Source organism: Podarcis raffonei, chromosome 3, assembly GCF_027172205.1.
Source record: "Podarcis raffonei isolate rPodRaf1 chromosome 3, rPodRaf1.pri, whole genome shotgun sequence".
In the NCBI taxonomy this organism is placed as follows: domain Eukaryota; kingdom Metazoa; phylum Chordata; class Lepidosauria; order Squamata; family Lacertidae; genus Podarcis; species Podarcis raffonei.
The window spans coordinates 123,320,204-123,337,773 of NC_070604.1; the positions used below are offsets into that span (position 1 = coordinate 123,320,204).

At 49.8% G+C, this 17,570-nt stretch overlaps 1 protein-coding gene across 1 annotated transcript in view; it reads left to right on the forward strand.

Moving 5' to 3' along the window:
* The first annotated feature begins 3 nt into the window (after positions 1 to 3).
* HADHA (hydroxyacyl-CoA dehydrogenase trifunctional multienzyme complex subunit alpha) overlaps positions 4 to 17,570 on the forward strand; it is a 38,046-nt gene continuing 20,479 nt past the window's right edge. Inside the window, exons 1-10 of the mRNA XM_053383860.1 lie at positions 4 to 151; positions 6,707 to 6,748; positions 8,236 to 8,306; positions 8,604 to 8,737; positions 10,665 to 10,803; positions 11,537 to 11,656; positions 11,755 to 11,857; positions 12,329 to 12,451; positions 12,562 to 12,680; positions 14,520 to 14,576. Coding sequence (XP_053239835.1) covers positions 67 to 151; positions 6,707 to 6,748; positions 8,236 to 8,306; positions 8,604 to 8,737; positions 10,665 to 10,803; positions 11,537 to 11,656; positions 11,755 to 11,857; positions 12,329 to 12,451; positions 12,562 to 12,680; positions 14,520 to 14,576 — 993 coding nt within the window. The 5' untranslated portion in view covers positions 4 to 66. The remainder of the gene's footprint in view (positions 152 to 6,706; positions 6,749 to 8,235; positions 8,307 to 8,603; positions 8,738 to 10,664; positions 10,804 to 11,536; positions 11,657 to 11,754; positions 11,858 to 12,328; positions 12,452 to 12,561; positions 12,681 to 14,519; positions 14,577 to 17,570) is intronic.

Consider the following 17,570-nt stretch of genomic DNA (forward strand, 5'->3'; position numbering starts at 1 on the left):
CCAGGGCCGCCTCCCGTCCTCGCGCCCGCCTCGCTCGCTCTCGCTCGACCTCCGCGCTCGGCCAAGATGGCGGCTGCTGTCCGGGCCATCGGGAGCCTCACGCGCTTCACGCCCGCCCTCAAGTACTGCCGGGCCCGGGGCTGCCGCTCAGGTGAGGCGGGGGGGGGGAGCGGGAAGGGGGCGCCCGGGCCTCGTTTCCCGGGGGGAGGGGGAGGGGGAGGGGGAGGGGGAGGGGACTCCCCGGGCCTCGCTCCCCCCGTCGGACCCTCTTCTCTGCCCCCTGCAGCAGCTGAGAGGAAGGGGGTCCCCTGAAGGTCATTTGCACCCCCCCAGCCCTTCCCCCTCCTCTTCCCCTCCAGGGCCAGAGCTGCCAACTTTCCCCCCATCTTAAAGGGAAATTCCCTTATTCCGAATAGGATTCCTCGCGAGAAAAGGGAAAAGTTGACAGCTATGATTGCGGCCTCTTTATTCTTTTAAGAGGGATTCAAGGGAACTATACAATTCAATCTGAGACTGTAGCCTTTCTAGGCCTGGTTGGGGGGGTGACTACACAGGTTTTTGGGTAACCTAACCTGTCCCCTTCAAGACAGACTGAATTGTATACTAGTGAGAGGCTCACACGAGCCTGCAACCAGCAATCTGCTGTGCATGTAAAAAGGGAAATGTAAACTCTGCTCAGTAAAGGTACGTACTTGCTAAGGCAAGTTAGGAAAGATATTAATAAAGAATATATCCTCTCCTGCCACCCTGAACACCCCCTACATTGGGGTCTATCCCCACTCTAGAATCTTATGATGCTATCCCAGGGCACAGCTGCCAACTTTCCCCCTTTTTAAAGGGAAATTCCCTTATTCCGAATAGGATTCCTCGCAAGAAAAGGGAAAAGTTGACAGCTAGGCCTTCCACCCTCTTCCCTCCACACACCCTCCCCGGGCCCTGCCTGGGCTCTTCTCTTCCCCAACCACTTGCCGCCCAAAGGTCTCTCTAGCTGCCCCTTCCTTCTCTTTTCCCCCTTGCGCCTCCCCCAATGGAATCCTTTAAAATATAAAATATATATATAAGATTTTGTTGATTTACAAAAGTATGTGCAATGTTTCTCCCCGCCCCCAGTAACATTTTTTACAGATCAGTTTCATTTGTTGAGACATTAGGAAGAAAAGGGGGAAAGAGGTGGGGGGGTCGGGTGGTGATGTTTCTATTTTACTTCCAATATGTAGGGTTTGGTATCAGCGTTGCTTGTGCAGGTTCTTTGCTGTTTGCTTGTGTTCCTTTGGTGGTGAGAGAGGTTGGGGTTGGCCCAGGGTGTGGTTGTTCATTTGTGGTTTTCACGGGTGGGTGGGTGGGTGTTTTGGATCAGGTTAGCCATATTGATTTGTATGCCGTTGGTGGATTTTTGTCATTGTCTTGTTGGGCTGTGTATGTGATAAAGGGGAGCCATATCGGGGTGAAGGTGTCTTCTTCTATTTGTCCCCGTGTCAGTTTCAGTTTATTGGTTAATTTTTCTAGTAGAGCTGTTTCCCATACTACTTGGTACCATTGGTCCATGCTTACTCCCCCCAATGGAATCCTTGAGCGGTAGAGTTGGAAGGGACCCCCCCTAAAAGGTCATCTGGTCCACCCTCCCACCCACCGCGATGGGTCAGTGCACCTGGCTGCTAACCAAAAGGTTGCTGGTTCTGGCCCACCAGGATGCCTGCCTTGCAGGGGGTTGGACTAGATGACCCTCGAGGTGCCCTTCTAACTCTGTAATTCTGTGACTGCAGGAATCTCAGCTCAAGCCCCCATGGCACATGGCCACCCAACCTCTGCTGTAAAACCTCCAAGGAAAGAGTGTCCTCTGCTTATCAAGGTAGACCATTCCAATGTCAAAATGGCTCTGTTCTTCCTAAGGTTTAGTTGGAATCTCCTTTCTTGCAACTGGAATCTGTGGGTTTGAGTCCTACCCTCCAGAGAAGGAGAAAGCAAGATTGCTTCCATGGAACAGCCCTTGAGCTATTTGGAGATGGCTATCCTATATCTCAGTCTCCTCTTTTTTTTATTTTATAAAAGTTATACACCGCTTGATTGTAAAAAAACCCAACAACTCAGAGTGGTTTACAAAAAGATAAAACAGTAAAATCAAGGAAAATAGAAAAAAATAGAAAAGCTAAAATACTAAAACAGATTATGATTTCTTGAACTTTCTAAGCATCTGGATAGGCTTGCCAAAAACAGTACAGTGAGGGTGTCTGCTTGATCTCAATAGGCAGGGAGTTCCAAAGTGCAGGCGCTGCCACACTCAACAATCAAGTTCTTCCAGATGTGGAATGGGTATTATTTGGTGCATGTAGTGATGCCAATTCTGCTGATTGAAGTGGTTGAGTGGGCACGTGTGAGTTAAAGTGATATTGTAGGTAAACTGGTCCCAAGTCAGTGGTTATCAAATGTCCTCAGTGGAGTCCTTCAGAAAAGCCTCAGTGTTTAAACTGATCAGTAGAAAGTGCTTTCCTACAGCGTTCTTCCTTGGCTGGTGCCTCCTAAGAGTGACTGTTCCAAAAGCAGAGGTGGTGAGCTTGTCAGCTGTGGGCAAAACTGGGCACCCAAATGTGGTGCTGAGCTGAGAGATTGAAACCTCTCAGCTCAGCACCGTGATGTGGTGACTGACTTTGCCAGGCCTTGCATATGTGCATTAGAGTGACATTTGGCCATTGGATGATTGGCCAACCCTTAAGTAGTAATAATAATAATTTATTATTTATACCCCGCCCATCTGGTTTTAAGTATGTCCTGTGGGTCAAAATCCTTAGCTTCTCCCATTCTAAAGAATTCGGGGACTCAGATGGAACTGGGAGACCCTGAATTCATGCTAGCGCTGCAAGATTATGGGACATGTAGAAGTGCCTCATTGTTGTATCAGACTTGAGTGCATTCTGGTCCAGCATCCTGTTTCTAATAACAGCCAGCCAGATACTTTTGGGAAGCCCATAAGCAGGGTTTGAAGGCTGCAAACCTTCCTGGCTGAATATCCCCATAATCTGAAAGGTTTACCTGGTGTTTCTGCTTAGCTGTCACAGCTAATAGCTGTTGGTAGGTCTTTTACCAATGGATTTATGTAATCCCCATTTAAAGCCATAAAAAAAAGGAATTTTTTTTTTCCTTTCCAGTAGCACCTTAAAGACCAACTAAGTTAGTTATTGGTATGAGCTTTTGTGTGCATGCACACTTCTTCAGATACACTTTTCGTGCATGCACACGAAAGCTCATACCAATAACTAACTTAGTTGTCTTTAAGGTGCTACTGGAAAGAAAAAAAAATTTTGTTTTGACTATGGCAGACCAACACGGCTACCTTTCTGTAACTAAAGCCATTCAAGATACTCTACTATTCTGGGACTGGCAGAAAGAGGAGTCGTGTAGCTTGGTCAGACAAAGCAGGTATATAATCCAGCTTTCCATACCCAGCTGTGATCAGCCAGATTCTACTGGAGAAAAGCATGAAGACAGCAACTTCCTTCTCTGCCAGTCGAGTAGCTGATACTTGGAACTGCACTTTCTCTCGACAAAAAAGATTAAATTCAGTTACAGCAGAGTGTTTCTCTGACAGACATTCCTCACAGCTCTCCTCAAAAAAACAAAGTTCACAAGGAAAGACGTTGAGGACTAGTGGAGCCTTGTGTGTTCTTTTGTGTATCAAGTTGTGAGGATTTTTTGGGGGGGGGGCTGACACACGGGGTGAACTGTTTCCTTCGCACCCTGCTTGTGAACACCCCCATGGCACTGAAGGGGAGTGCATAATGTTCTTGGACCAGAGGGAGCTTTTGGCTTGATTCCCAAAAGCGCATGTCTTAGGATTGCTTGTTCTGGGAAAATGAAATAGACAGTATTTGCCTTGCATCAGAAAAACACCTGTCTAGGCTTCCTGGGGAGATCATTTCATCACCGAGGCACCTCCATGTCTCCTTCAAAAGTGGTCTTGATTGTATGGGCAGGGTCAGCTTGCTTCCTTTCTAAATTTCATCCTTTTGTTATCTGAAGATGCCGGGCATCTTCCAGGCCTTGGTTAACTGCAAATCGAAGGACAATTTTAATACTGTTAAATGTGTGCAGTCTCCCAGGTTTCCTCTGTACCCAGGCCTGTATGGTTTTTTGTTGCAGTTGGATTTAAAGCCATCTCCTCCAAAAGTGCAACTTAAAACAAAAACCCACACTTTTGCAGAGTTTCTTCTAAACGGCAGTACAGTCGTACCTTGCCTCTTGAACGACTTGCAAAATGAACGTTTCGGCTGCCGAATGCCGCAAATCCAGAAATGATTGTTCCGGTTTGCAAATGTTCTTTGGAACCCAAACATCCGTCACGGCTTCCGATTGGCTGCAGGAGGTTCCTTCAGCCAATCGGAAGCCACACCTTGGTTGCCGAACTGTTTTGGAAGTTGAACGAACTTCCGGAACAGATTCCGTTCAACTTCCAAGGTACCACTGTACAAGAAATATTTGGTGCTGCAGGGTTGATGTAGTCATACCGAACGCTGTGTTGCAACATAACATTTGGCGATTGCCATGAAATGGCCTGCAGTCTGGAGCCTCTTCGTTCATTGTCAGGTTGTGGCAAGCTCAGAAGCTGCTCTGGGCTTGAGCTGAATGGCATTTGCTCGTATGAGATGACTGATCCTCTTTCCTGCTATCTCGCATGTTGATAAGCAGCCAGAGAAGCAGTAAGCGTTAGGAACCCTAAAAACAGTATAAGGCTTCTTTGTATTGTGTCACGGAAGAGGTCTGATTTTAAAATATTTGCTTTCAAGGTGGCAAGGGGGGCACTTACCATTATTGGTCCTGCCTAAAGGCTCACCCCCACTGTTGCTTGACCTGTATTTTGACCATATTGTGTCCCGAAAAGTCCCCCAGGGTCCGACAGCTTTTCTCATTGTTGCACAGCTCTGCCTTACAGAAATTCGAAATTGCTTGCTGAATTGAAGATCCATTAAACAAAATCTCTCTTTAGACTTTCTGTGTCTCTGAGAAGATCCACTTCAGTGGGCAAGACTGGCTTTTCGCCACGGACAGAACAAAGAGGGAAGTTTTTGGACCCTGGAGGGATTAATCTGTACAGAAAATATGATTAAATATTATCGAAATTTGGGTCGAGCAAAAGTGTGGATGAGGCCTTTGCTTGGTTTTTGTGATGCTAGCTCGAGCGCCTGGGCAAGAAAGGGGCAGGTCTTTCACATCCCAATAAGCATTTGTGAGCAATGCATTTTCATCTGCACAGAATATGTGAAACATAACTCTGGCAGATAACTCTGGCATCTTTCTGAGCTGGCTCTGCTCTCAAGATAGCAGGAGCCCTCCAGCCCCCCCCCCCCCGAAGAGACTCACTGGCAATTTCATCAACCTCCAAAGTGCCGGCATTTATGGGCATGGCAGGATGTAGGTGAAAGGTCCTTTCCTTTCCACTCTGGAAATGTGGGGCAAAGGACATGGCGCACCTCCAGCTTTGGGGCTGGGTCACATGACCGGCTTGCGCAACGCAGCATATTTGGCCTCTGATGTGATGGCTCCCCCTCCCCTCAGATGGACTTGGGACCCTCTGGAACGGGCTGCCATGTCTTGTTAACACAATGGATAGATCAGATCAAGTTTCAGAGTTTCACTTAATAATTAGCAATGCTCAGACTTCCAGGTGTATGTTGGGAAACCATGCTTGGAAAAGGCACATAGCAAACACTCCGAAACGCCAAACATGCCATGCTGGCTTGTGTAAACATGTGCAAGGCGATGTTGAGTTTTCAAGTCCTTTAAACCAGGGTGGATAAAAATACATTGGATTTTTTAAAATTTAAATCATATTTTAAAAATTATTTAAACCAGATTTTTTAAAAATAAAATGCTTTTGGAGCAAAAATCTTTCCAAATAGAGTTTTCTACAGTCATACCTCGGGATAAATACGCTTCAGGATAAGTATTTTCGGGTTGCGCTCTGCGGTGACCCGGAAGTAACGGAGCGTGTTTCTTCCAGGTTTCGCTGCTTGCACATGCGCAGGCGGTCAAAATGTCGCATCTTACGTTCTGTTCAGGATGCGAACGGGGCTCCGGAACAGATCCCGTTTGCATCCCAAGGTACCACTGTATTTAAGTTACATTATAGTCCAAAGACTATTCATCAGGAAATAAGGGTTCGTTTTAAGTTTTTCATGTGTGCTAAAACTCAGTCTAAGTTTTTTTAAAAAACAAAACAAAAGCTTTAACCACATCAATTAACAAACATGGATACATATGCTATAATGTTATTGTTTTAGTTAAATAAATTGTCTAAATTGTTACTAAGGAAATTATTATTTTTCTCCTTCCAATAAAGTACAGCAGAAAAGTTGTGCATAAAGTCTGTTGATATATTTCTAATAGTATAACCAAATCAGTAATTTTTGATATAACTGTAAAAACTACTCTGAACATTTATTACTCCAAAAATGAAACCTTCATCTGGTTGTAAATATTAAGATGATACCAGCAAGAATGAGGCTTTCTGTAAAAAAATGATTTAAATCAAGTCTTACTGACCAGTGATTTAAATCGAGTCTTACTGCCTGGTGATTTAAATCAAATCCACCCTGCTTTCAACTGAGCCTCATCACTCAGAAAGAGATTTTGCCTGAAGGCACCAGCAGGGATGGGAAATGTTCTGATTTATTTGCTGGTCCAAAGTAACTCCTGAAATCTCTCTCTGTCTCAGGTTACGCCTGCCGAAACCTCAGCACGTCCTCCCCTCTTAAGTGTAAGTCAGTTCTTGGGTCTGGTGGGGGTTTGTGGCGATGACGGGGTTCTGCCCTGGTTGAAAGAAATCTGGCAGAGAAGGCAAAATTGCTGGGGGACGGTGTTTCCACCCTGGTAGTAAAAACAAAGAGACCTTAGTGACTTCAGGGGGGAACCTTTTTGCCTCCAGGATCAACCTTGCAGGCCCAATTTGACAGGTGGATGGGGCCACCCACAATCGTCACACAACACTGTTGTGATGTCACATGATTGACAGGTGGGTGCAACCCCCCACCTCTCAAAATCCCCTCCATGGCCTTGCAAAGCACGCTTTGGAGCAATTGCCACCTCTCCTATTTCAAACAGCGCTTGGCTCTGCTTCTCCATTAAGTGGGTTTGTGCCAGCAGTGGCACACCATGATCTTTCCCTCTTCTGCCTCTCTGGGGAGCTGGGTGGTGGCAGCGGCAGTGAGGTCCAAAGGAGGTGATAACCAGAGAGGCTGGCACCCATGACATCCAGATGTGCTCATGAGCCTAAAATGGTTGGTGGCCCCTGTCCTAAGTTTTGCTGAAGTCCTGCATGGAGATATAATATAGAATCACAGAATCTTAGAGTAGGAAGGGACCCCGAGGGTCATCTAGTCCAACCCCCTGCAATACAGGAATCTCAGCTAAATCATCCTTGACAGATGGCCATCCGACCTCTGCTTAAAAACCTCCAAGGAAGGAGACTCCATCACCTCCCAAGGGAGTCTGTTCCACTGCCAAACAGCTCTTACAGTAAGAAAGTTTTTCCGAAAGTTTAGTCGGAATCTCCTTTCTTGCAACTTGAAGCCATTGTTTCGAGGAGAAAACAAGCATGCTGCATCCTCTATGGGACAGTCCTTGAGATATTTGAAGATGGCTCTCATATCTCCTCTCAGTCTCCTCTTTTCCAGGCTAAACATACCCAGCTCCTTCAACCACTCCTCATAAGGCTTGATCACCTTGGTTGCCCTCTTCTGCACACCTTCCAGCTTGTCAACATCTTAAACTGTGGTGCCCAGAATTGGACACAGTATTCCATGTGTGGTCTGACCAAGGCAGAATAGGGTGGGACTATTCCTTCATTTGACCTGGACACTAGACTTCTGTTGATGCAGCCTAGAATAGCATTAGCTTTTTTTGCTGCTGCATCACACGGTTGACTCATGCTCAGCTTGTGGTCCACCAAGACCCCTAGATCAGCCTTACTCAACCTGTGGGTCCCCAGATGTTGTGGAACTACAACTCCCATCACCCCTACCTAGCAAGGACAGAACTCAGGGATGATGGGAGTTGTAGTCCAACAACATCTGGGGACCCACAGGTTGAGAACCGCTGCCTTAGATCCTTTTCACATGTACTGCTAGTAGGCCAGGTTTCCCCCCATCCTATATTTGTGCATCTGGTTCTTCCTGCCTAAGTGCAGAACCTTACATTTGCCCCTCTTGAAATGTCCCTATAAATCTCTCTTTTCCCCCGCTCCAGCAAGAAGCCATGTTAACTATGACATCAAAGGAGATGTTGCTGTCGTGCGCTTTAACTCTCCAAATTCCAAGGTAGGTGTTCCTGTCGCTTCCCTGTGGGCTCAAGCGGTTTAAACTGTGCAGAGAGGTTTAAAGGGGTGCCTGGGAGTCATGGAGATAGAAAGGAGGGAGACAGTATGCCAGACCAAATAGAAGGGTGTGCTGCCGGCTGCTTATGAGTACATCTCAAAGCTTCAAGATATTTGGCATGCCACCGCCTTCCCAATGCTGTTCCATGTTGGCGAGGACTAGCAAGGGTCGTTCTCCTTCCAGAGTGGGAGCTTTCCCTTTGCCCGCCTTGGCTTCAGCGTGCCTGTTCATTCCCCCCAGGTCAACACCCTCTCCAGGCAGCTGCAAGACGACTTTTCCGCCGTAATGAACGAAATCTGGGCCAACGAGGCCGTCAGTAGCGCCGTCCTGATCTCGTCGAAACCCGGCTGTTTCATTGCTGGTGCAGACATCAAGTAAGTTCCACCAGGGCAGGAAGAGGGGTCCCGTTGGGGGGAAGAAATGGGCAAACCGGCCGCGTGCTTTGGGGCAGCCTTTGCCCGCTTGGTGCCCTCCAGATGTGCTGGGCTCCCATCAGCCACAGCCTCCCCTAATGGGAGCTGCGGTCCAGAACATTGGAGGTGCGCCAAGCGGGCAAAGGCTGCTTTGGAGAATGGCTTCCCAATCTTTTCGGGTCTGTGGGCACGTTTGCCAATGGAGCTGGCTGTTGTGGACACCACACACACACACACACACACACACACACACATTGCAACCTGTTCTGTTGGCTTTCAAACCTCGTTTTGGTGGAGGGGACTCTGTGGGTGTTGAGTTGTGGGAGTCAGTTGGTAGTTCACCACACCTCAACCTGTGTGATGCATCAGCAGAGTAAGCGGAGGCCCAGCAGAGATTTTCTGTTCCCAGCAGCTTCTTCCAGAGTTCCCAGTTAAGGAAATGTTCCCCTCCCATACAGTAACACAGTGTTTATTGCTAACACTGTCACCACCCTAGTTGACGCTGCTGTCCCTAACCCACAGCCTCTTTCCCTGACTCTCGCAGATTCAGAGTCAGACCCCCAACAGCAAACAGGACATGCAAGACAAGACAAGCAACAGGACATAATGAAAGCAATGCCCTAGATGGGAGCCTTCTTGGTAGTGGCGCCTGCCCTGTGAAACGCCTTCCCTTCAGATGTGAAGGAAATAAGCAGCTATCCTATCTTTAAAAGACATCTGAAGGCAGCCCTGTTGAGGGAAGTTTTTAATATTTAATGCTGCATTGTTTTTAACCCTCGATTGGGAGCCGCCCAGAGTGGCTGGGGAAACTCAGCCAGATGGGCGGAGTATAAATAATAAATTATTATTATTATTATATTATTATCTCCGCCTTCCACTGCTTCAGATTGGAGCGGCTGCTGTCCTCGCCGTAGTTGGCTGGTGAAGGGTGCCTGTTTTGCAGAGCCTTGGTTACACAGAGGTCTACTTGGGACCCAGAGCAGTAGCACCCGCCTCCCTTCTTGCTTACTAGCTGGTGACAGGTAGTCCAGAGGTAGCTATCTCTTCACAAGTGAGATGTTAGGACCCTGCAGGAACAAAAGCCGACTCTTGGGGAAATACCTCCAGAAAGGAAGACCCCTGAGAGGTTGGGCCAGTTCACACTGTTAAAGTTTGTGGGTCGTAAATCCTTTGACCCAAGGAGTCTGCTGCAATGGCACTGCAATAAATTAGATTTATTTCCACTCCGACAAATTTCAGTTGCGCCCACACGCTTCCACTCGCGTGCTGCCACTCTTCTCAGTTGTCGGACGTTAGCAGAGTTCACACGCAGCGTAAGAGGGCTTTGTCTGTGTGGTGTCTTCAATAACTCAGCTCGACACCAGTGCTTCTAATCTAACACTTTATTTAGAAGCATACAAAAACGGAAATGAAAAACCTACGGAATCTAGCTGCATGCTTGCAGCTTTCTGCCTCTTAACAAAACAAAACTACCTTGCTCACATTCTCAGATAGACTCTCTGCAGCCCCCAGAGAGCATAGACCATAGTAAAATGCCTGCGTCATGTGGGCAGTGCACCCAGTTAATAAGAACGCTTCCTGGAGTGTTAACTCTTAACTGCCCAGAACCGCAACACACACACACACACACTCCCTCACATGCCCCAGGGTCTGGGACAGCAGATCTGTGTTGCAGCAGAGTCTGATAAAGCAAGGAGACGGTTGCGCCCAGTTGCAGCACACACCTGCTTCCCTAGCAGCAGTCACACAGAGTTGGGCGAAGGAGGAGCCCTGTGTCCCTGGGCAGGCATCTTGAATTGCTTCTCTGCAGAGGTAGGGTGACTTTGTAAGGTGGGCAGCGGTGCGCCTCGTTCACAGCCACGAAACTCTCTCTTTCTCCTGCCTGTAGCATGATTGAGGCCTGCCAGTCCAGCCAAGAAATAACTCTACTTTCTCAGGAAGGACAGAAGATGCTGGAGAAGCTGGAGAAATCGCCAAAGCCCATCGTTGCTGCTATCAGCGGGTCCTGCCTTGGGGGAGGACTAGAGGTAGGGAGCAGCTGGGAAAGCCTGTGCTCCATAATGAAAGGGAGAATGGTGTGCGTGTGACTGTGTTCTCTGCATTTGCCATAAGGGAAGGATCCTGGCTCGCTTCCAGACCAGCTGCTCTGCATCCAAAAGGCCCTGGTCTCAGTCCCCAGCATCTCCAGTGTGGGAGAGCCAGTGTGGTGTAGTGGTTAAGAGTGGTGTTACTCGTAATCTGGTGAACCAGGTTCGCTTCCCGTAGCATCACAGAATTGTAGTGTTGGAAGGGAGCCAAAGGGTCATCGGGTCCAGCCCCATGGAAATCCTCAGCCAGGCCATTGGCTCACCTAGCTTAGGGCTCTGCAGACTCTGGCTAGCAACCGTTTCCCACTACACCAGCCAGCGTGGTGTAGTGGATAAGAGTGGTAGACTTGTAATCTGGTGAACTGGGTTCGCTTCCCCGCTCCTCCATTTGCAGCTGCAGCTGCTGGGTGACCTTGGGCCAGTCACACTTCTCACAGAGTGTTTGTTGTGGGGGAGGAAGGGAAAGGAGACTGTGAGCCGCTTTGAGACTCCTTCGGGTAGTGATAAAGTGGGATATCAAATCCAAACTCTTCTTCTTCTTCTCTTCTTCTGCCATGGAGGGCTGGGAATGCCCAGTCCTGTCCGAACCTCTGAGACCCCTTGACCATTCTAAGCCAGATGAACGCAACCGCCTGACTGTGCATTCAGGAAGCTCCCTGTGTTCCCTTTCCAGGTTGCCATTGCTTGCCAGTACAGAATAGCAACCAAGGATAAGAAGACTGTCCTGGGAACCCCAGAGGTGCTGCTGGGTCTGCTGCCGGGGGCAGGAGGCACCCAGAGGCTGCCCAAGATGGTGAGTGGGTGAACACCCCACCCCAGAGAGGGAGGGAGTCTGCTTTTCCAGCATCCCTGCTCTTCTGGCATGTAAAACTCATTCCTTCCGCGTTTCAGGTGGGGCTTCCTGCTGCCTTTGACATGATGCTGACCGGAAGAAACATCCGCGCTGACAGAGCAAAGAAGATGGGGCTGGTGGACCAGCTGGTGGATCCTCTAGGTTAGCTGGAGACACTTCTAGGTGCACACACCTGCCCTGTGGCCTTGCACCTGGCCCGGCGTGGTCTGTGACGTTGCAGGCCCCAAGGCAGGGAACCATCGCTGAGCTGCAACTCCCGTTGGTCCCGGCAAATACCACCAGTGGCCAGGGATGGTGACGGGACTTGTAGGGCGGCAACACCTGCAGGGACAAAAGCCCCTGAGGCTGGGGGGGGAGGGGGCAATGTATCCTGCAGCAGCTGCCTCAAGCAACCTCGCTGCCACATTCTGCCCCAGCTGCAGCCTCTGGGCCAACCATTGCAGTAATTCAGCCGTGTGGTCAAGCTGTCCCAGTCTAGGAACGTCTGTGGCTGCCTTAACAGTTGACCAACGGCTCCAGTGAGAGAGCTGGATGCAGGATTCTCCCTTAGGGAGTCTGTCTCCTTTGAATGCACCTTTGCTTCCTGCTAAAACAGCACCTCTGCCTTCGCAGGGCCAGGGATCAAGAGCCCCGAGGAGCGGACGCTGGAGTACCTGGAGGAAGTGGCCATCACCTTTGCCCGAGGCCTCGCCAAGAAGACGATTTCTCAGAAAAGGAACAAGGGGCTGATGCAGAGTGAGTGGCCTGGCCTGGCGCCGGGGGCAAGCTGCCCTGGTCCTTGGCCTCCCTGGAGTCGGCTCCCTGGGTCATTTCCTCCCTTGAACCTGCTTTGCGTTGCCTTGCAGAGGTGATGGACTATGCCATGAGCATTGGCTTCGTGCGGCAGCAAGTCTACAAAACGGTGGAGGGCAAAGTGCGGAAGCAAACGAAAGGCCTCTACCCGGCTCCCCTTAAGATCATCAAGGTGAGGGCCATCTGTGCGCATGAGGGAGGGCAGAGGGAGGGTTGGGATACTATCAGGGAGATGGGGGCATTTGGCAGGCCCCCAGCTGGCTCCAGCTCCAGCTGGCAGCTCGGCGATCTCCGGTTCCCAGAACAGCATGAATCAGCGACACGAGCCTCAGATACGTTTAGAAGCTGTGCAAGCTCTTATCAGCAAAGTGAATAAATCCTCACAACGGTATTGGCGGACAGAGACATGTGTAAGCATATTTACAGGGACGCGGGTGGCGCTGTGGGTAAAACCTCAGTGCCTAGGACTTGCTGATCGTATGGTCGGCGGTTTGAATCCCCGCGGTGGGGTGAGCTCCCGTCGTTCGGTCCCAGCTTCTGCCCACCTAGCAGTTCGAAAGCACTCTTAAGTGCAAGTAGATAAATAGGGACCGCTTTATAGCGGGAAGGTAAACGGGTTTCCGTGTGCTGCGCTGGTGCCGGCTTGCCAGAGCAGCTTCGTCACGCTGGCCACGTGACCCGGAAGTGTCTTCGGATGGCGCCGGCTCACGGCCTCTAGAGCGAGATGAGCACGCAACCCTAGAGTCGGACACGACTGGCCCTTACGGGCAGGGGTACCTTTACCTTTAAGCATATTTACAGCATTTATTCAGCATAGTTTAGGAACAAAGGAAAAACATGTCTGCTTCCCTTCGTGTCCAGCAAAACAGCAGGAAAACAAAAGCAACATACAAACGGAAGTTCCCAGCGAGCCTCTGCTGGAAGTAAACAGGCATGTGACACACAACAGTCATGCCTGCTCCTTTTAAGATAGAACAGAACTATATCCTAACAGTGAGCACACTCGGTTTCTGCCCTGCGTGTGGCAAAACACTGGCATCTCTAGTTCTGCCCGTCTTTAGGTGGGGTTGGATGAATTGACCTTGGACCCACCCAGCTTGGATGGCCAGTAGCCAGGATGGCTGTCCTCTGCCGGCACAGTTGGCAGGGGATTGAATTAACTTGGGGTCTCTTCCAACCCAGCAATTCTATGAGGCAAGATACCAGCAGCTGGTGATTGCAGAGTGCTATGGTGCCCCCACAGACTCCACCACCCCTGCCTCAGAGTTTCCATTTGTCTAATAGTATTCCGTTTGATTCCTGTGGCATTTAAGAAGTCTGGCCATATAGGCAGCTGGTCCTTCTGCCGGCTTTCATCATAATTTTTTTATCGTGATTCCCACCATCCTGAAGTGCAGGCAGGAAGGGACCAGCGAGGGCTGGGCTGTGGGTCTGTCTTCCTCAGCTGAAGGGAGGCCTGCCAGCGTATGTGGGTGCCTCGTTGGCACTGGCTGGAAGGGTCTCTGGTGCATTCCTGCCCCTATGCACCCACCCACTCGCCACCCCACATTCCTTGCACTGCCTTTCGCTGTTCCTTTCCTGCTGTTTTTCATCTTCACTTGTAAACCTTCAAGATCACCTTACCGCAGATAGGCCCACTCAAGCCACTCCTACCCTTTGGAACTCCCTGCCTCTTGATACCAGGCAGATGCCTTCACTGTACTCTTTTCGGTGCCTGCTAAAAACATTCTTGTTTAGACAAGCCTACCGAGATATTTAGAAAATCGATGTGAGTTTTTAATCCGCTATGTTATTTTATCTTTTTGAAAGTTTTAAGTTGTTCTTCTTATTGATAATTTTGTTGCTTTGTCTTTTTTCTTGAAAGCCGCTTTGGAGCTTGTTTGTTTTGCAGTCAAGCGGCGAATACACTGTATGAAATAAATAAACGTTAAACCACCCTGGGCGTTTCAAACTGAAGGGCGGTATAAAAATGTTTCAAATAACCCAAGATGTTGTTCCTCTTCAACTTTAGGTTGTGAAGACAGGCTTGGAACAAGGCAACGAAGCTGGCTACCTTGCAGAATCCCAGGTAAGCCTTTTATTGCCTGTCACTTTGGACATTGAACTTTGTAGTCTGTGCTTAAAGGGAGATGGACTGACGGACTCCAGGGAGAGATGTCGTGTTAGATAAGAAGGTCCCCCCGCCCTCGCCAGCAATCTGTACGAAATAATCACCTCCAAATGCCTCAAACAACTCGCCGTATTGTTCGCTCCATAAGACACACCTGACCATAAGACGCACCTAGTTTTTAGAGGGGGAATGCAAGGAAAAAAATATTCTTTAAAGGGAGTGCTGAGCAGAGCCTGTTTGCATCCCAGGCTCTGCTCAACGCTCCCTTTCACGAGCCGCATGGAATGTGTGTGCGGCGCTTGCAGGCTTTTCCCGAGGAGGGAGAAGGGACTGACGGGCTGCCCTCCTCACTCCTCGGGGAAAAGCCCCCATGAGCCGCACACACGCTCCACGCGGCTCTTTAAAGGGAGCGCTGAGCAGAGCCTCCCACCTGCATTCGCTCCATAAGAAGCAAACACATTTCCCCTTACTTTTTAGGAGGGGAAAAGTGCTTCTTATGGAGCGAAAAATACGGTAAACCACAAACGACAAACCTTTGCATGAAGTCCTGATCTTCCTGGCTCAGTTTTCTCGTGGTAGGGTGGGGTGGAGGCTGAGAAAAAGACTTGATTCCCCCCTTAGCAACCCTCCCTTAAGACTTCACCAGGGGGAAGCCCACCTCACGGTTGCAAGAGCTTCTCAGCAAGAGGCATCCCCTTCGAATCACAGCAAAGGCCTTAACTGTTCACATGGTGTCTGATCACAAGATCTGGGTGCTCAGAGGCCCTGTTCAGGTTTCCAGTGAGTCCACAGCGTTGTCTTGGTGCCAAATGTCACACCAAAGTCCCATGTTTTTTGCTGGGGGGCTTGTAGAAGAGGGTGGGGAGGAGGACCAGGCGGCCGGGAGAAGGAGGGGGCTTGGGAAGACTGGGAAGGGCAAGAGCAGGCTGGGCATGGAAGGCCACTGTGATGGGTCAAGGAGGGGCAGGGTTTGTAGGAAAAGGAAAGGAAGGGAGCCCAGGAGTGCTCCTGTGGCCTGGGAGTGGGGGAGATGACAGCAGCATCTAGGGCTGTGGTAGCTAAATAACTCACTTAAGCTCCCATTTGGAGTGACTTAAGGGAAGCATGGGACGCGGGTGGCGCTGTGGGTTAAAGCACAGAGCCAGGGACTTGCTGATCAGAAGGTCGGCGGTTCGAATCCCCGTGACGGGGTGAGCTCCCGTTGCTCGGTCCCTGCTCCTGCCAACCTAGCAGTTCGAAAGCACGTCAAAGTGCAAGTAGATAAATAGGTACCGCTCCGGCGGGAAGGTAAACGGCATTTCCGTGTACTGCTCTGGTTCACCAGAAGCGGCTTAGTCATGCTGACCACAAGACCCGGAAGCTGTACGCCAGCTGCCTCGGCCAATAAAGCGAGATGAGCGCTGCAACCCCAGAGTCAGTCACAACTGGACCTAATGGTCAGGGGTCCCTTTACCTTTACCTTTTAAGGGAAGCAGCTGCTGCTGGAGGGTAGCAGAGAATTGTTACGTTTCCTTCCAGTTTATTTATATGCCACCTTTCAGCCGACAAAGACAGCACAAATGCAAATGCAAGCAGACCAATGGAAATGCAATACAATAAAAACAAAACAAAACCTTAACACTACAAAAGTCCAGGCGACTACCCACTTATGCGGGGGTTAGGTTCCAGGCTCCCACGCACATAAGCAGAATTGTGTAAATTGGGGACGCTTTCTAAACTAAGGTTGCCAGATTTTTTCCAATGAATCCGGGGACACTTTTCAACTTCCTACTGAATAGGTGGATTTTGTCAGGGGACTGATTTGTAAAAATGGGGACTGTTCCCGGGAAATGGGGACGTCTGGTAACCTTATTCTAAACCCCCTTCAAACGCCCTCTTTGCCATCCGTACCAAAAATACCATATCCCATAATATCTGCAACTAGAGTTGAAGCTGGAGGGATGCGTGGAAAGGCAGCTGGTGCCTGCATTGGCTCTTAGGCAGGGAGGCTGAGCAGCCGAAACAAAGCGCTTCTGCGAATCAGGTCTCTTCGAGGTTTCTTTTGCCCTCACTGACACCCTCTTTGGGCTGGGGGGGGGCTCTTCATGAGAGGGTCTCTCTCCCACTATTTCTGTGCTTGAATTGAATTGTTTAATTATTTCCTGCTGCACATATATTCAGTCAGGTGTGAGTAAAGGTAAAGGGACCCCTGACCGTTAGGTCCAGTCGTGGCCGACTCTGGGGTTGCGGCGCTCATCTCGCTTTACTGGCCGAGGGAGCCGGCGTACAGCTTCCAGGTCATGTGGCCAGCATGACTAAGCCGCTTCTGGCGAACCAGAGCAGCGCACGGAAACGCCATTTATCTTCCCGCCAGAGTGGTACCTATTTATCTACTTGCACTTTGACGTGCTTTCGAACTGCTAGGTTGGCAGGAGCAGGGACCGAGCAACAGGAGCTCACCCCATCACGGGGATTCGAACCGCCGACCTTCTGTTCGGCAAGTCCTAGGCTCTGCGGTTTAACCCACAGCGCCACCCGCGTCCCAGGTGTGAGTAGAATGCGCTAATATGCATTCATTTTGCTTCCCTAAAGGCAGCAGATTGCTCCCCATGAAAACATTAAGGGGAATGCCAGAACCAGTCTTTTAAACGGCACTTCTTTGAATGGTCCCAGAGAAGAGGTGGGGCAAAGCTGGTGGGATAGCTTTGCCCCCAATGTCTGGCCCCTGTAGCAAATCGTGTCTGACATCCTCAGTGACCCCTTGGCTTGAATGCAGAAGCCGTTGGCCCTGGTCGCTTCGGCCTGCACTCTAGTGAGCTGTTCTCACTGCTGCTTAGAAGCTCCTGGGTTGAAAAGAATAATAACAGTGGGGATTGGGGCCACCTCTGCCGGTCCAAGTACAGTTTGCCACGGGCAGACATTGGGCTGGGCTGGCCAGCTGGCACCCTCTTACACAGACCCACGCAGACTTTG